Source organism: Heloderma suspectum, chromosome 12, assembly GCF_057233095.1.
Source record: "Heloderma suspectum isolate Gila_16-S chromosome 12, 16-S_ref, whole genome shotgun sequence".
NCBI lineage: Eukaryota > Metazoa > Chordata > Lepidosauria > Squamata > Helodermatidae > Heloderma > Heloderma suspectum.
Genome location: NC_139469.1, coordinates 10646632 through 10660659, shown reverse-complemented (window position 1 = coordinate 10660659; position 14028 = coordinate 10646632). Strand labels below are relative to the sequence as shown.

The 14028-nt window shown below is 52.8% G+C and overlaps 1 protein-coding gene across 1 annotated transcript in view; it reads right to left on the bottom strand.

Moving 5' to 3' along the window:
• FSCN1 (fascin actin-bundling protein 1) overlaps window positions 1-13249 on the bottom strand; it is a 43752-nt gene extending 30503 nt beyond the window's left edge. The window contains exon 1 of the mRNA XM_084818315.1: window positions 12179-13249. Coding sequence (XP_084674441.1) covers window positions 12179-13001 — 823 coding nt within the window. The 5' untranslated portion in view covers window positions 13002-13249. The remainder of the gene's footprint in view (window positions 1-12178) is intronic.
• Between the last annotated feature and the right edge of the window lie 779 nt (window positions 13250-14028).

Genomic DNA, 14028 nt, shown 5'->3' with positions numbered 1-14028 from the left:
CACCGCTGTGTTAGATTAACTTAGCGGAAACAACTTTCCTAGTTGAGAAAGACAGAAAGAGAGATTGTATTGCAGGGAGCTGCGCAACTGTTACTACGAGATATGCAAGCTTTCCCAACCTGGTGCCCTCCAGATGTGTTGGACTACAACTCCTGTCTGCTCCAGCCAGCCAGCCAGCCAGCCACCCTGCTGGCTGGGACAAAAATATAACTGAGCAGGTTCTATCAATCATATTTTTGTGCATCTTGAACTTTCCAGTGCTGGCTGGAGAGCACCGGGTCGTCATGTCTGGGGTTTGGGGGGGAGGGGTGTGTGTCTAAAACTTACTTTACCCTACCACTGGAAAGAAAAGGAGGGGAGAAAAAGAAGAGACCCTCCTTTAGACAAAAGGGAAGCAATCCGCCAATTCCAAGAGGAAGGAGAAACAGTGGGGCACGCGGAAGAACTTCCCGTCAGAAGGGTTTTGATTCTCAAAAAAAGAAGGCGGCATAAGTCTTTATCACTCAGGAAGCTGCAAAAAAAAAAAGGGGGGGGGGAGGACACCCAAGGCCACCAAGCAGATGTTTTAAAGAGGAAAGCAGGGCAGCGACAGGGAGGAGAGGCAGGAAGAGACACGAGGGAGGCCTTGGCCATGATGAGCTTTGGGAAAATCTGAATTCTGGCTCCGCCGAGAGTAAAAGACTCACCGATGTTTAGAACTGAGAAGAGATGGGGACGTGGTGTACGGTTCTCAGGTGTCGACAAGGGTGCCACGCAGAAGAAGCAGGCTGCTTGTCCTGTCTTTTCGGGAAGAGGAGCAACAGTAGCAGTAAAGTGGGAAGAAGGGCTGAGCTAGATGGGATAATCACCATGTAATCTGCCTTTCGGCAGTCGATTTTCTTCCCTGTGGCCAATGCAGAGGGGGAGAGGTCAGCTGGATCGAGACCATGGTGCGGGGTGGAGAGAGAGCAGCTTTAACTCTGTGCCCCTGATGCAGTCCTAAGCGCACACACGCGGTGCCAGAGGTTTCACCCCATTGTGAACAGGAGGCACTGCGGAGGGGATTCTGATTGGGACCGCAGCAGAAGCAAAGAGCTGAAGCCCCCTTTCCACCCCATGCCATGGTTCCGATCCAGCTCACCTAACCCCACTCCAGCTATTTAAGAAAGAAAAACCAGACATGCACTGATTGTGCCCATCAGCCCTACCCAACCTGGCCTCCTCCAGATGGGTTGGACTACAGCTACCCATGATGGGAGTTGTGGTCCAACACATCTGGAGGGTGCCCGGTTGGAGAATGCTGATGCAGATCAACCCTTAGCTTACCCCACAAGACTCAAAGCTAAAGGGCATCGATGCTGATTTGAGAACTTAACATCAGAAGAGCCCTGCTGGATCAGACCAAGGGTCCATCTAGTCCAGCATTCTGTTCCCACGGTGGCCAACCAGCTGCCCATGGGAACCCACAAGCAGGACATGAGTGCAACAGCACCCTCCCGCCCATGTTCCCCAGCAACTGGTGTACATAGGCAGACTGCCTCTGGTCCTGGAGGGAGCACATAGCCATCAGGACTAGTAGCCACCGATAGCCTTCTCCTCCAGGAATTTGTCTAACCCCTTTTTAAAGCCATCCAAATTGGTGGCCATCACTACATCGTCTGGTAGTCATCTTCCCTCATGTAGTCCCCTCCACATGGTCCCTTCCATGTAAGCCCAGATCAATTGCTTCCATTGCCCCCTCCCTCCACACAAAACACCTGGTTTCCCAAGCATTACCCAAGTACATTAACTCTACAATCAAGCTGTCTAGCTAGGTTAAAGCAATGGTATTCTATACAATCCCTTCCAGATTGGATTTGCCAGAACTACGAGCTCCAACCAGTTGGAGGTTTGCAGGATTCAACCATGTACTGAAGTGCAATCGAATACTCAGCCTCTTCAGTGCTGTCTACCAAACTGCCAGTATCTAATCTAAACAGGGAAAGGAAAGAGGACAACTCCAGATGCATGAGCAAAGCTTAAAATTACGCCAGAGGTAATCCAAAACAGATAATCAGACATTCCCCTGAGCAGTTACAGAGTGTGTGTTCCCTTCATCACTGGGTAACTACAGAAAGGGCACCTATCAGGGATGAAAGGGACGAGAGCTAGCAATTCATAGGACCCTCGTTTCCAGACAAGCTGGTATCCTTCTGAGCTATACAGCACTGTGCATTGGGAAGACGGGCTTATCTTGCTTGGGAAAGAGACAAGCCAAGACCCCTGATAAAAATGGGTTCTGAATGGCCAAACCAGAGCCTGGAATGGTAACCGATGTCCTCCTTCAGTGCTGGAGGAGCCGGGCCACCCCTCCCCAAAGTTTGCAACGAGATTCGCCAGGCAGGCTGCTTGCAAAAAAAAGAAAACAGCACCTCTATGAGCAAGCACCAAGCTGGAAACAGCTGTATTTCTCCATCCAATGAAACCAACCCCCCCTCCTGCCTCACATCTGGTTTTCCAGAGTGACAAAGGACTGAAACAGGAGCCTTCCCTCCCATCAACCCCCTCAGCAGCTAAGCTCCGAAATCGCCTCTCTTCCACCCTCACAATCCCGCCCTTGTTCTCCTAACCTCGGTGTCTCCCCCTCCCGCCATCAGACAAATATTTAACGTCTGCCCCCAAAAAGCCAACAGTGCTTGCAGACAGGGTGAAGGGCTGGTGTCAAAGCAGCAGAGACCCTTGCTGCAAAAGCCATGCAGGGGAACACAAAAAAACAAAACGGAACACAAGAGTCAAAAGCAGCAGCAGCAGCAAGAACCCCCACACACACCTACCAGTGATTTTGCTTTAAGGTCTATTCACCACTAAAAAAAGTGCTTGAAGCACTATGTCTAACACGCGCCACTTGCCCACAAAAGCCACCTCCATTGTGCGATGCCATTTCTATCTGCCCTGCTGGAGCATCAATACAAGCCATGTTTATGGTCACAAATAAGGGTGCCAAATGCTCCTTCATTTTAGAAATACATCCCATATAAATCAAGGATTTCTATCCCCACCCCAATCAGCACACTTAGGCCCAAATGCTGCAACCCCAGAAACGTAAGAACATAAGCCCTGCTGGATCAGATCAAGGGTCCATCTAGTCCAGCGTTCTGTTCACGCAGTGGCCCACAGGAAACCCACAAGCAGGACACTAGTGCAATAGCACTCTCCCACCCATGTTCCCCAACAACTAGTGTACAAAGGCAGACTGCCTCTGATCCTGGAGGTAGCATGTAGCCATCAGGACTAGTAGCCAGTGATAATCTTCTCTTCCATGGATTTGCCCAACCCCTTTTAAAGCCATCCAAATTGATGGCCATCACTACATCTCGTAGTAGCGAATTCCATAGTTGTAACCATGTGTTGTGCGAAGAAGCCCTTCCTTTTCTCTACCCAGAATCTCCCACCAATCAGCATCATGGGACGACCCCGTTGAGTTCTAGTATTATGAGAGGGAGAAAACGCATTCCACAAAAATGCCAAACCCAACCATCAGTTCATTTCTGCTTACTTTGACGAACAGTGGCTAAGCCTTTTAGCAGGGGAGAATATTTTGCCCACCTGAACTAGTTAATTTCTGAGATCTGCCCAGAGAGCTTTGGCTATTGGGCAGTAGAAAAATGAAACAATAGTATTGTCTACTCCTCTGGTTCTCAAATGGAACCCGCTACTGAGGGGGTAGGGGTCCTCTTTCAGCCAGAGGGTCAAATTCTGTTTTTGAGCAGCTCTCGGGGGCCACATTCCCATGGTGGAGTGGACCAAAGGCAAAATGCGTGGAGCGACAAATGTTTAAAAAACTGCCAATGTGTTGTAACTTTAAGCTATTCCTGCCAGTAACTAAGCCTTAGGAAAGGTAATTCGATCTTTTAAAACTGCGGGGTGGGGAAACCACCACATGATCAGTGGATGGGAGAGTGGTGTGACCACTGGGGAACCCTGGAGAGCTGGATTCGGCCCCCCGAGCGTGAGGTTCCCCAGCCCTAAACTAGTGGATTGCAGCTTGACCTAAAGGGGGTCGCAAAAGCAGCACTACAATACATATATAGTTAATAAATAATAATAAATAATAACAACAACAACATCTTAACAGAGGGTCCCTAAATGCATGTTTGGGCTAAAACTATGACCTGGCTCTGAGGAGGTTGAAGACTGCTAAGCATCTAAGAAGAGCTGTAGTGGATCAGACCAAGGGTCCATCTAGTCCACTGTTCCATTCCCATGGTGACCAGACGTGAGTGCAACAGCAGCCTCCCACTCGTGTTCTCCAGCCACTGGTATACAGGGGCATGCTGCCTCAAATACTGGAGGTAGCACATAGCCATCATGACTAGCAACCACTAGCCTTCTCCTCCAGGACACCTGTCCTATCCCCTTCTCAAGCTGTCCAAGCTGGGAGCCATGCTGGTATCTCGTGGAAGCGAATCCATCGTTTTAACAACGCATGTGTGAAGAAGTCTTTCCTCTGATCAGTCCCGAATCTCCCACCATGCAGCTGCATGGCATGACCCTGGGTGCCAATATTAGAAGAGAAACACTTCTCCCTAGCCTCCACCCCGCATTCTGCTGGGTCACACGCAGAGGGTTCCTCTTTTCCATCCCAACCAGGCAACTGATCTTCCTCAAACTGGAGATGGTGAAGATCGAACCTGGGACCGTCTCCATGCAAAGCGGGTGTGCACTACCACTAAGCTCTCTAAGGCTTCAGGTTGCAGGGGTCTTTGCCAGTCCCAGTACCCACAATTCTTTTTAGCCGGACATACTGGGGATTGCAGACTGGTGGTCTTAAGTGCAAAACACATGCTGTGCTGTGAAGCTACCTACAGCCCCTCCTGGAAACAAACAGGTGCCCCCTTTGCCTCAGAATCATCATACCGCTGGAGCACCCCAGATTTCAGGGGAGGAATGCATGTTCTGGCAACCTCAGGGCTAGTAGCCAAGAAGAATAGGATTGTGGGGTTTTCCAGATCGTAGGTGTAGTTCAGCCTTCCCCAAGCTGGCACCATGCCTGGGAATGATGGGAGCTGTAATCCAGTCTGGAGGGTGCCACCTTGGCGAACACTGCTGAAAAGAGCAGCTTCCCCAAGGTCACCTTGTAGGGTCATTGCAACAAATATGAAAAAGAATATAAGCCCATATTTTTGGCTTCTTGCTTGGGGGTTCTTTAAAAATTAGATATATATTAGTCAGCTACTGGTTGAGTTGGCTGGGCCAGCAGAATGTGGTGGGTCACAGTGTCAGACTAGGACCCAGGTTCAAATCCCCACTCTGCCATGAAGCTCACTGGGGAACACTGAGCAAGTCACCATCTCTCAGTCTAACCTAGCCCACAGAGTTATTTTGGGAACAAGCAGGGGAAAAGAGCCACGTGCTGCTCGGAGCTCCTTGGGGGACAAGCAAGACAAAAACGCCACGCTTTGAATATAGTAGAGACCTCATGAGCATGATACCATCTGTCAGTCTTCCCAAACCTAGAGCCGCCCAGATAATCTGGACTACAACTCCCATCATTCCAGCCACTCTACTGGCTGGGGCTGATGGGAGATATAGGGAGATATCTGGGACATTCTGGAAGGCACCAGGTTGGGGAAGGCTGCTCAAACCCTGCAGCACCTCAATGTTGGAGTACCACATTTTTTTATTGCAGAGTCATATCCTCTTGCTACACGAACATGTCTCGTTTCAAAGCATACTACAGCAGAAATTCCACAGACCAATCACCTCTTGCTCTGTGGTATTCGCTTCATTTTATTTTACTTTATTTTATTTTTTAAGAACTCCTGTGGATCAGACCAAGGGTCCAACTAGTCCAGCATCCTGTTCACACAGTGGCCAACTAGCCGCCTCCGGGAAGCCCACAAGGAGGACAGGAGTGCAACAGAACCCTCCTGCCCATGTTCCCCAGCAACTGGTGTACATCGGCTCACTGCCTCTGTTTCTGGCGGTAGCACATAGCTATCAGGACCAGTAGCCACTGATCGCCTCCTCCTCCAAGAATTTGTCTAACCCCTTTTTAAAGCCATCCAAATGGGTGGCCATCACTACCTCTCGTGGTAGCGAATTCCCTAATTTGGCTCTACACTGTGTGGAGAAGTCCTTTCTTTGACCTGCCCTGAATCTCCCACCAGTCAGCTTCAGGGGATGCTGCCCAGGACAGCAGCCCTTATTTTTTTTTTTACTAAGGATGTTTTCCTGGACAGCAGCCACCATCAACTGGATCCTTCCAGTCTGCCCACACACATGCCAGTTCTACCGCCAGCCACGCTGCACACCAGCAGATGCCCAGAGGGCCTCCTTCCCACCCTTGCCTCAGCGCACAGAGCAGATCACCGGGCTGCATGCAAGCTTGCAAAGTTTGCTTGGAGAAAGAAAGGGGGTGGGGGGGGAGGGGGGTGCATCGGCAGGCAGCCAAGTCGGCCACAGGGGCAGCCAGAGGAGGCACGGCTCTCTTGGTGCTGCCTGAATGGAGGTCACATTTCTCCCTGCTCAGCTAGAAACTGACCCACTCAGCCGGGATGTTCAGTTACGATCCGTGCATAGAACTATGTCAGTTCTGGTCTTGCGCAGGGAGCAGGTAAGAGGAGGGCTGCTCAAAGGTTAAGGAGCATGGAGGTCCCCAGCCACCAAATCCCCAAAGGCCAAACCCCCTCCCCTGGCCCCACCCCTTCTCACCCAAATGCAACTCCTTGGTGAGCTCCCAGCTTTTGTGCACTTCCTGCCCCCCAAAGGTTGAAGTGCCTCTGCTGGCAGAAAGAGATTTAAGCCAGGGGTCCTCAACACGGGACCTGGGGGCAGCATGACACCCGCAGGGACCTCCAACAGCGGCCAAAACGCTCTCCCCTCCCTGCCCCCTTCAAAAAAGTGTTTTAATTAAAACCTTGGAAAATGTTAGGGCAGTCTCCTTTCCCTCCCTTACTAGCCTCTAGCCTTGTGCTCTCTCCTCTCTCTCCCTTTGCCTTGCTGTTTCTCCCTCCCTCCCAGTCTCTAGCCTATTCCCCCGACACACTCCTCTTTATCCCCCGACATACTCCTCTTTAGCTCAGTGTTTCTCCCCCTCATAGCCTCTAGCCTTGCTCTTTCTCTTCCCCTTTGCCTTGCTGTTTCCCCCTCCCTCCCAGCCTCAAGTTTTGCTGTTTCTCTCCCTACCTCTTTACCTTGCTGTTTCTCCCCCACTCTAGCCTTGCTCTTTCTCTCCCCTCTACCCCTTTGCCTTGCTATTTCTCCCTCCTCCCAGCCTCTAGCCTCACTATTTCTCTCCCCTGCCCCTCTTTAGCTCACTTCTGACTAGCCAGGCACCCACAGCAGCCATTATGTGACTAGCCACATTCTCCATGGGAGCCATTTTGTGGCAGTGCCCACAGCAGTTTTTCAAATTCCCAAATGTGCCCAGAGGTCCAAAAGGGTGGGTATTCCTGCTTCAAGCTAAAATACACTGCTCTACCCACCACTGGAGTGCAGCCCTGGATTGCTTCTCCAAAACTTCAACACCCCTGTGCTAAGAGACGGGAGGATGCAAGATACACTCCTCCACTCCCATCAAAAATCAGATCTGGACCTGTGCTGCATTTCTGCAGCAGTGCAAGATAAAAGGATGTAGGGTACACTGTTGCCATTGTGATTCCTGAAATTATCAGCTTTCATCCTTAAAATAGAAAAACACCACACGCACGCCCCAAGTTCTTAGCCCTTGTGACCACAAAGATATGAAATAGCAGAACAACATGGTTGAACAACATTTCTACCGTTTGGGCAGAGGAGGACGGGGGTTCAGGGGGCTTGCTTCAATGCTCTGTGGAGCCCCTCCCTAAAACCAGAATTATGCAACTCTAAGAGAAAGTATGCAAACTGAGCAGATTTGCATGATTTATAAAGGCTGCAGAATTCAGATTGCCTGAGCGCGGAATTAAGGGTGGTTGCCGCTTTAAGCATATGATGTATTCTACAGTGGTAAGTCAGTAGCCAAGACTGACAAGAGAAAAGCTAACACTGCAACTAGCTAACCTGGCTCCTTCCTAGATAAAGGGAGGAGGTTTAATAAGATCCTGCAAATCTTTATTTGGGCAGAGAAGGGCAATTCAAGAACTTAAATCACTGCCTTTTTAATTGCACCTAAAAAAAATGTAGGAGGAGGAGGAGGAGGCATAAGAGCTATGATGGAGAATTTTGCCTTACAGAATGAGCCGCCTTTGATCTCCTACTGAGTCAGCTTTTTCAGAGAAAATGAGCAGAGGATTCTGGATTTACACACTCGCACGCATGCTAACAAGCAACAGCACTGCTGCAGTTTGCCCAAAATCATGAACAGACCACCAACACCACTATCGCCCACCCCACATTTAGAATCAAGACAGGATTTTCTAACCCAACAGGCTTGTTTTAAATATTATCTTCTTCAAGAAGATAACTGGTCTCTAAAAGGGGAGAAGGTGTTTTTGCCCCTTTAGGCATCTCCCTTCCTTTGTTGTTGTTCAGTCGTTCAGTCTCGTCCGACTCTTCGTGAGCCCATGGACCATAGCACTCCAGGCCTTCCTGTCCTGCGCTCTTTCCCCGAGTGTGCTCAAGGCCATATTCATTCCATTGGTGATGCTATCCAGCCATCTCATCCTCTGCCGTCCCGTTCTCCTTTTGCCTTCGATCTTTCCCAGCATTAGGGTCTTTTCCAGGGAGTTTTCTCTTCGCATTAGGTGGCCAAAATATTTGAGCTTCAGCTTCAATCTCCCTTGCTAGCTCAGTACAAAACCCACACACACAGAATGAGTTTGAAGGGGATGGGGCAGGTATTTATTCAAAAGAGACCAGCCAAAGATCCCTTTCTCCACCCTGCAAAAAGGAGAGGCTTCAAGGATGCCCCTGGCTGGCAGCAACAGAAAAGGGTGCAAAAGGAAAGAGATTGGAAAAGGAAAGACAAACTGGGAAACAGCGGCATGGGAGAAGAAGAGGGGGAGAGGATAAAACAGATCTGAAAAAGGAGGGACTAGTGGCTTGTGCTGCAATCAACACGCCTTCCATTCTCCCAAAATCCATATCCCCCCCCTCATTCACATCAGAGGCTGCCATTGTTCCATGGCCATAAACCAATCCAGGAGCAGCACCACAATGGCCCTTGATTTAGAGAATTTGATCTGGCAGATCTGGGGGGAGGCAACAGGAAGAGGGCAGGAGATGCTATTCCCCGGCCTTAACCAATTGCACAGCGGGTCACGCAACAGCACAGCTGAAGCAGAGGCGGGACCCGAGAAAGAGAAAAAGGGGAGGGAGAAGAGAGGGGGATGGTGAAAAGCGCTGCTACTGGGAGAGGAGGGCCTGGCTGAAGCACCATGTGGGCTGGGAGGGGGCGAGGCTGCCGCAGTGGGCTGGGGACCCCCTCCCTCTGCTCGCTCCAGTGGCAGCTCAGACAGCTCAGATGTCCCTTGCTTTACAGAGGCTCCCCGCCCCTTATTGGGTGTGGATGATCCTGCCATCCACACCCAGCCCTGAAAAACATATGGGATGCTCCTGATTTTCCAGTGGGGAACCACCTACCCACCTCTTTGCTTTGGGTGTTCAGACTTGACAAAAGCCCCCCTTAACTGAGGCAGAGGCACCCCATCAATGAGAGGCCAGCGGGGGAAGTGGGGGGAAGAAGATCGAAAGGAAGACTTGAGGAGGGTGGAAGGGAGGAAAGGGAGGTGCAGCAATACCCTTGGGAGAAATTGCATGTCATGTCATTTATTATATTTCTGTACAGCCCTGTAGCCGAAGCTCTCTGGGTGGTTCACAAACATTAGAAACCACTGAAGTATATAAAGTGTAAAAACCAGTCACGCAAGGACATCAGGCAGGCAGCATGCACAAAACAGCACACTGCATGTTGTGCTAGGCCGGGGTGGGCCGGTTCAGGAGGTCCAGGGGGCATTACTGCCCCTTCGGGCCACGTGCTGCCCACCTTTTGCTAGGCAGGAAGTTGCAGACCTGGGGTTCCTGCTCCAAGCTAGTTAGCAGCCACCTCCCTCTTGCTGCCAGCTTCCTGGGGTGAGGAAGTAGCCCTTCACCTCAGGATTTTGTCCACAACATCTACTCCTATCCCTAACTTCGGGGCAACAAAATGGGGAAAGAAAGCAGCGCTACATGGTGGGGCAGCCTTCCCCAAACGGGTGCCCCCCAGATGCTGGCTGGGGGATGCTGGGAGTTGTAGTCCCACACATCTGGAGAGCATCACATCCGGGAAAGCCCGAGTACCCCTTTTAAAACACGGTAGTAAAAGGCTTTAGAGAAGGGGAAATAAATAGGCAGCACTGACCAGTGGCAAAAGGCTTGGTCTTGAACAAAGCCCTTTCCGGGATGGGGGGAAGATCACAGAGAAAATGAGCCCTCCTCCGTAACAGCTGTGTACATGCACACAGGGAGGACCCACCTCACACTTTGAGCACCATTTTTAAAAACGGATTCTCCATCCAGCCTATTGCACAAGAGTACAAACCCTCGACCAGACCCAGTGTTCAGTCCCCTACAGCTCCATGCAACAACACCCCGCCCCCTCGTAGGGGCCCACCATGTCTCTTCTTTCAAAAACAAAACAAAACAAAACAAAACACCTCCCATCCACTGAAAACCTCAGCAGGGAGGAAAAGAAGCTGTATTAAGGATTGAGTGGCTGCATCTAGACATTGCACATTAATCAACATGAAGCAGTTGCATCAGGCGGGAGATTCCAGAGGGGACGCCATTAGCCAGCTCCATTTTTTTATGGAATGGGAACCACCATGGGTGTTTTTTCCACAGGAAAGGCGAACGAGTTAAGTCAGAGATCTAAAATAAAAATCAAGCAGTTGTAACAATCTACAACTGTGAAATTTGAAGGGGAGGGTGGGGAGTTAGCAGCAAGCAACCCCTCAACTTCCCCTTTTGCTTCAGATTAAAGAACATCAAAACACACACGCACCCCGGGGTGATCTACCCATGCAGGCGTCACCATTCAACAGCCGATATATTTGACTCGCACTCAAAGCACCCTCAGAAACAAGGCCTTCCAAGCAGTGTCTCCACATCCTCAGCTGTGAGCCCTTGATAATACAGACACAGAGGGGCACAGAAAGCACAGTACACCCTGGCAAAGTTATGCACGTGTGTACCAGCAGATTATGGCAAAAATATGGGGTGGTGCAGGGGAGGTAGAGGGGGACAGTGTTAGATAGAATGCATTCCAACAGAATCCGTTCACACACACACACACACACTCACTCTGAAGCCATTAGGCATACAGAAGCCCAGGGTAGAGAAATCAATGTACCCAGCGATATTTCACATGTTATGAATCAATAGATTATGGCAAAATATGGAGGGGGATGAGGGAAAGGAGGATGGGAGAACACATCCATTCACACACATTCAGTCTCCAGGTGCAGGGGGTACAGAAGTCAACAGTCAACAGAGAGCTTCGGCTATTGGGAGGTATAGAAATAAAATAAATAAATAAATAACTTATGACTCAGCAAAAAATTATGCAGGTGTGAATCGACAGATTATGGCATCATATGGGAAGAGAAAGAAAGAGGTGACCGAAGGTGGGTGCTGTTGAAACACCCACCCTCCTTTTTTACCTTGCCTGGGGGACCCAGAAACTGAGAAACCACAGTTATGCCCCATGCACGTGCAAATGAACAGATTAGGGTCCCATTCACACAGGTGCTGGAACTGGGGAGAGCAATGAAAGAGGCAGCCATTTTCCTACCTTGTCTGGCTGACCCATGAACCAAGAAACCACCATTATGACCCACCCACGTGTGAACGAACAGCTCAGGGTCCCACTCCCACGGGAGTGTGGGAAAGAGGCGCCAGCTCCCTTACCTTGTCTGGTGGACCCAGAAACCGTTACGCGCGCCATGCACGTGTGAATGAACAGCTTAGGGCCCCACTGGCGAGGGGGGCGGGAAGGAGGTGCCGGCGCCCTTAGAAACCGTTACGCGCGCCATGCACGTGTGAATGAACAGCTTAGGGTCCCACGGGCGGGGCGGGTGGCGGGAAGGAGCCGGCGCCCTTAGAAATTGTTACGCGCCACGCACGTGTGAGCAACAGCTTAGGGCCCCACTGGCGAGGGGGGCGGGAAGGAGGCGCGGGCCTTAGAAACCGTTACGGGCCACGCACGTGTGAACGAACAGCTTGGGGCCCCACAGGCGGGGGGGAGGCGCGGCGCCCTCACCTTGCCTGGTGGACACGTTCCTCTCGTTGCCGGCGCGCAGGACGACCTGGGGCGAGCTCTGCTCCAGGACGAAGAGCTCGTCCTTGCCGGCCTTGGCGCTCTTGCCGGCCTTGAGGGTGCCGCTGGGGCCCGAGGGGGCCAGGTACCGGCCCTCGGCGTCGCGGAAGGCCACCTTGCCGGCGCGGAACTCGAGCGCGTAGCCGGCGGCGGGCTCGGGCCGCGCCACCAGCGCGCCGTCGTGGCGCAGGAAGCGGTGGTCGGCCGTCTGCACGGCGTAGCGCTGCTCGTGGAAGACGAGCGTGACCAGGGCGTCCACGCCCCAGGGCACGTCGCGGTCGACGGCGATCTCGTCGCGGGCCGCGCTGAGGTGGGCGTAGCGCTTCCTGGTCAGGCTGAAGAGGTTCACCTGCGGGTGCATGGCGATGTGCACGCTCCACTTCTCGGCCGCCGACACGGCCTGCGCGAAGCACGAGAGGCGGTCGTCGGTGCCGCCGAAGAAGCGCCGGTGCGGCTCGGACTGCAGCGACCAGCGGCCGTCGTCGTGGGCCACGATGACGAAGCGGCAGTCGGCCGTCGGCGCCTCGCTGTCGCACGACACGTGCCCGTCGCGGTCGGCCGCCAGGTAGCGGCCCAGGTGGCTCTTGAGCAGCACCACCGACGCGTCGTCGCCGTCGGGCTCCAGCGTCCAGATCTGCTTCTTCTTCAGGCTGGGCGCCGACGCGTTGAGCTTGAAGCCGAACGCCTCGGCCGTCAGGTACTTGTTGCCGCAGTTGATCAGGCCGAACTGGATCTGGAGCGACTCCGCGGTGCCGTTGGCCGTCATGGCTGCGACGCGCGAGGCCGCCCGAGACGGGGACGCCGGCGGGGACGAGCGAGGCGGGCCGCCGCGGCGCGGGGAGCGGAGCGGAGCTCGGGACCGGGGGTGCTCAAGCGGCCTCCCGCCTCGTCCTCTCCCCCGACGCCGAAGGCTGCGCTGCGCTGCGCTCCCCTCGCCTTTGTTCGGCCGGCTGCAGGACCACGCTCCCCTCGCGGCGCGCCTTCCCGCTCCTCGCCCGCAGCCGCACAAAGCCCAGCTGCAGCCTATATAAGAGGGCGAAGTGATGTCAGGTCTCTTCTTTATGGCGGGGGGGGGGGGATGCAGCCCCGCCTCCGAGCGAGGCGCGGAGGCGGACAAGGGGGTGGAGTTGTCGATTGGAGAGGAGAAAGGGGGGGTCCTCCCGAGCCACGGGGGCGTTTTCCACCCAGAATGCAATAGACATCTTCTCCCAGCAGAAAATCATCCCCCCCTCCGCCGCCCCACAAGAGAGGGGAGAGGCGCTTCTTCCCCGCACAAAACCCCAGGCGCCCTTCGGTTTGGGGGAGATGGCTGGAGGGACCTGGACAGGCGCATCTCGCCGCGATGGCGGCCCCATCCTGTGCAGAGATCAGCCTTCCTCAACCTGGTGCCCTCGGGGTGTCTGGGACAAGCCCACTAGCCCCAGGCAACATGGCCAGTGGTCAGGGATGCTGGGCCAGGGAAGGCTGGTATAGATAGAGCCAGGGGGGAAAGGGCAAATTTCACGTTAGGCATAATTGGGAAAGGAACTGAACATAACACTGCCAAGATGCTGCTGCTCATGTACAAATCTATGGCGCGACCGCACTGCAAATACTGTGTACAGTTCTGGGCACCGGAGCGAAAAAAGGATATTGTAGAATGGGAAAAAGTGCAGAAAGGGGCAACTGAAATGATCCAGAGGTTGGAGCATCTCTGCTATGAGGAAAGGTTACAACAGCTGGGAAGGTTTAGCTTGGAAAAAAGGAGGGTCAGGGGAGACCTGACAGAGGTGTGCAAAATTTAGAAGTGTAAA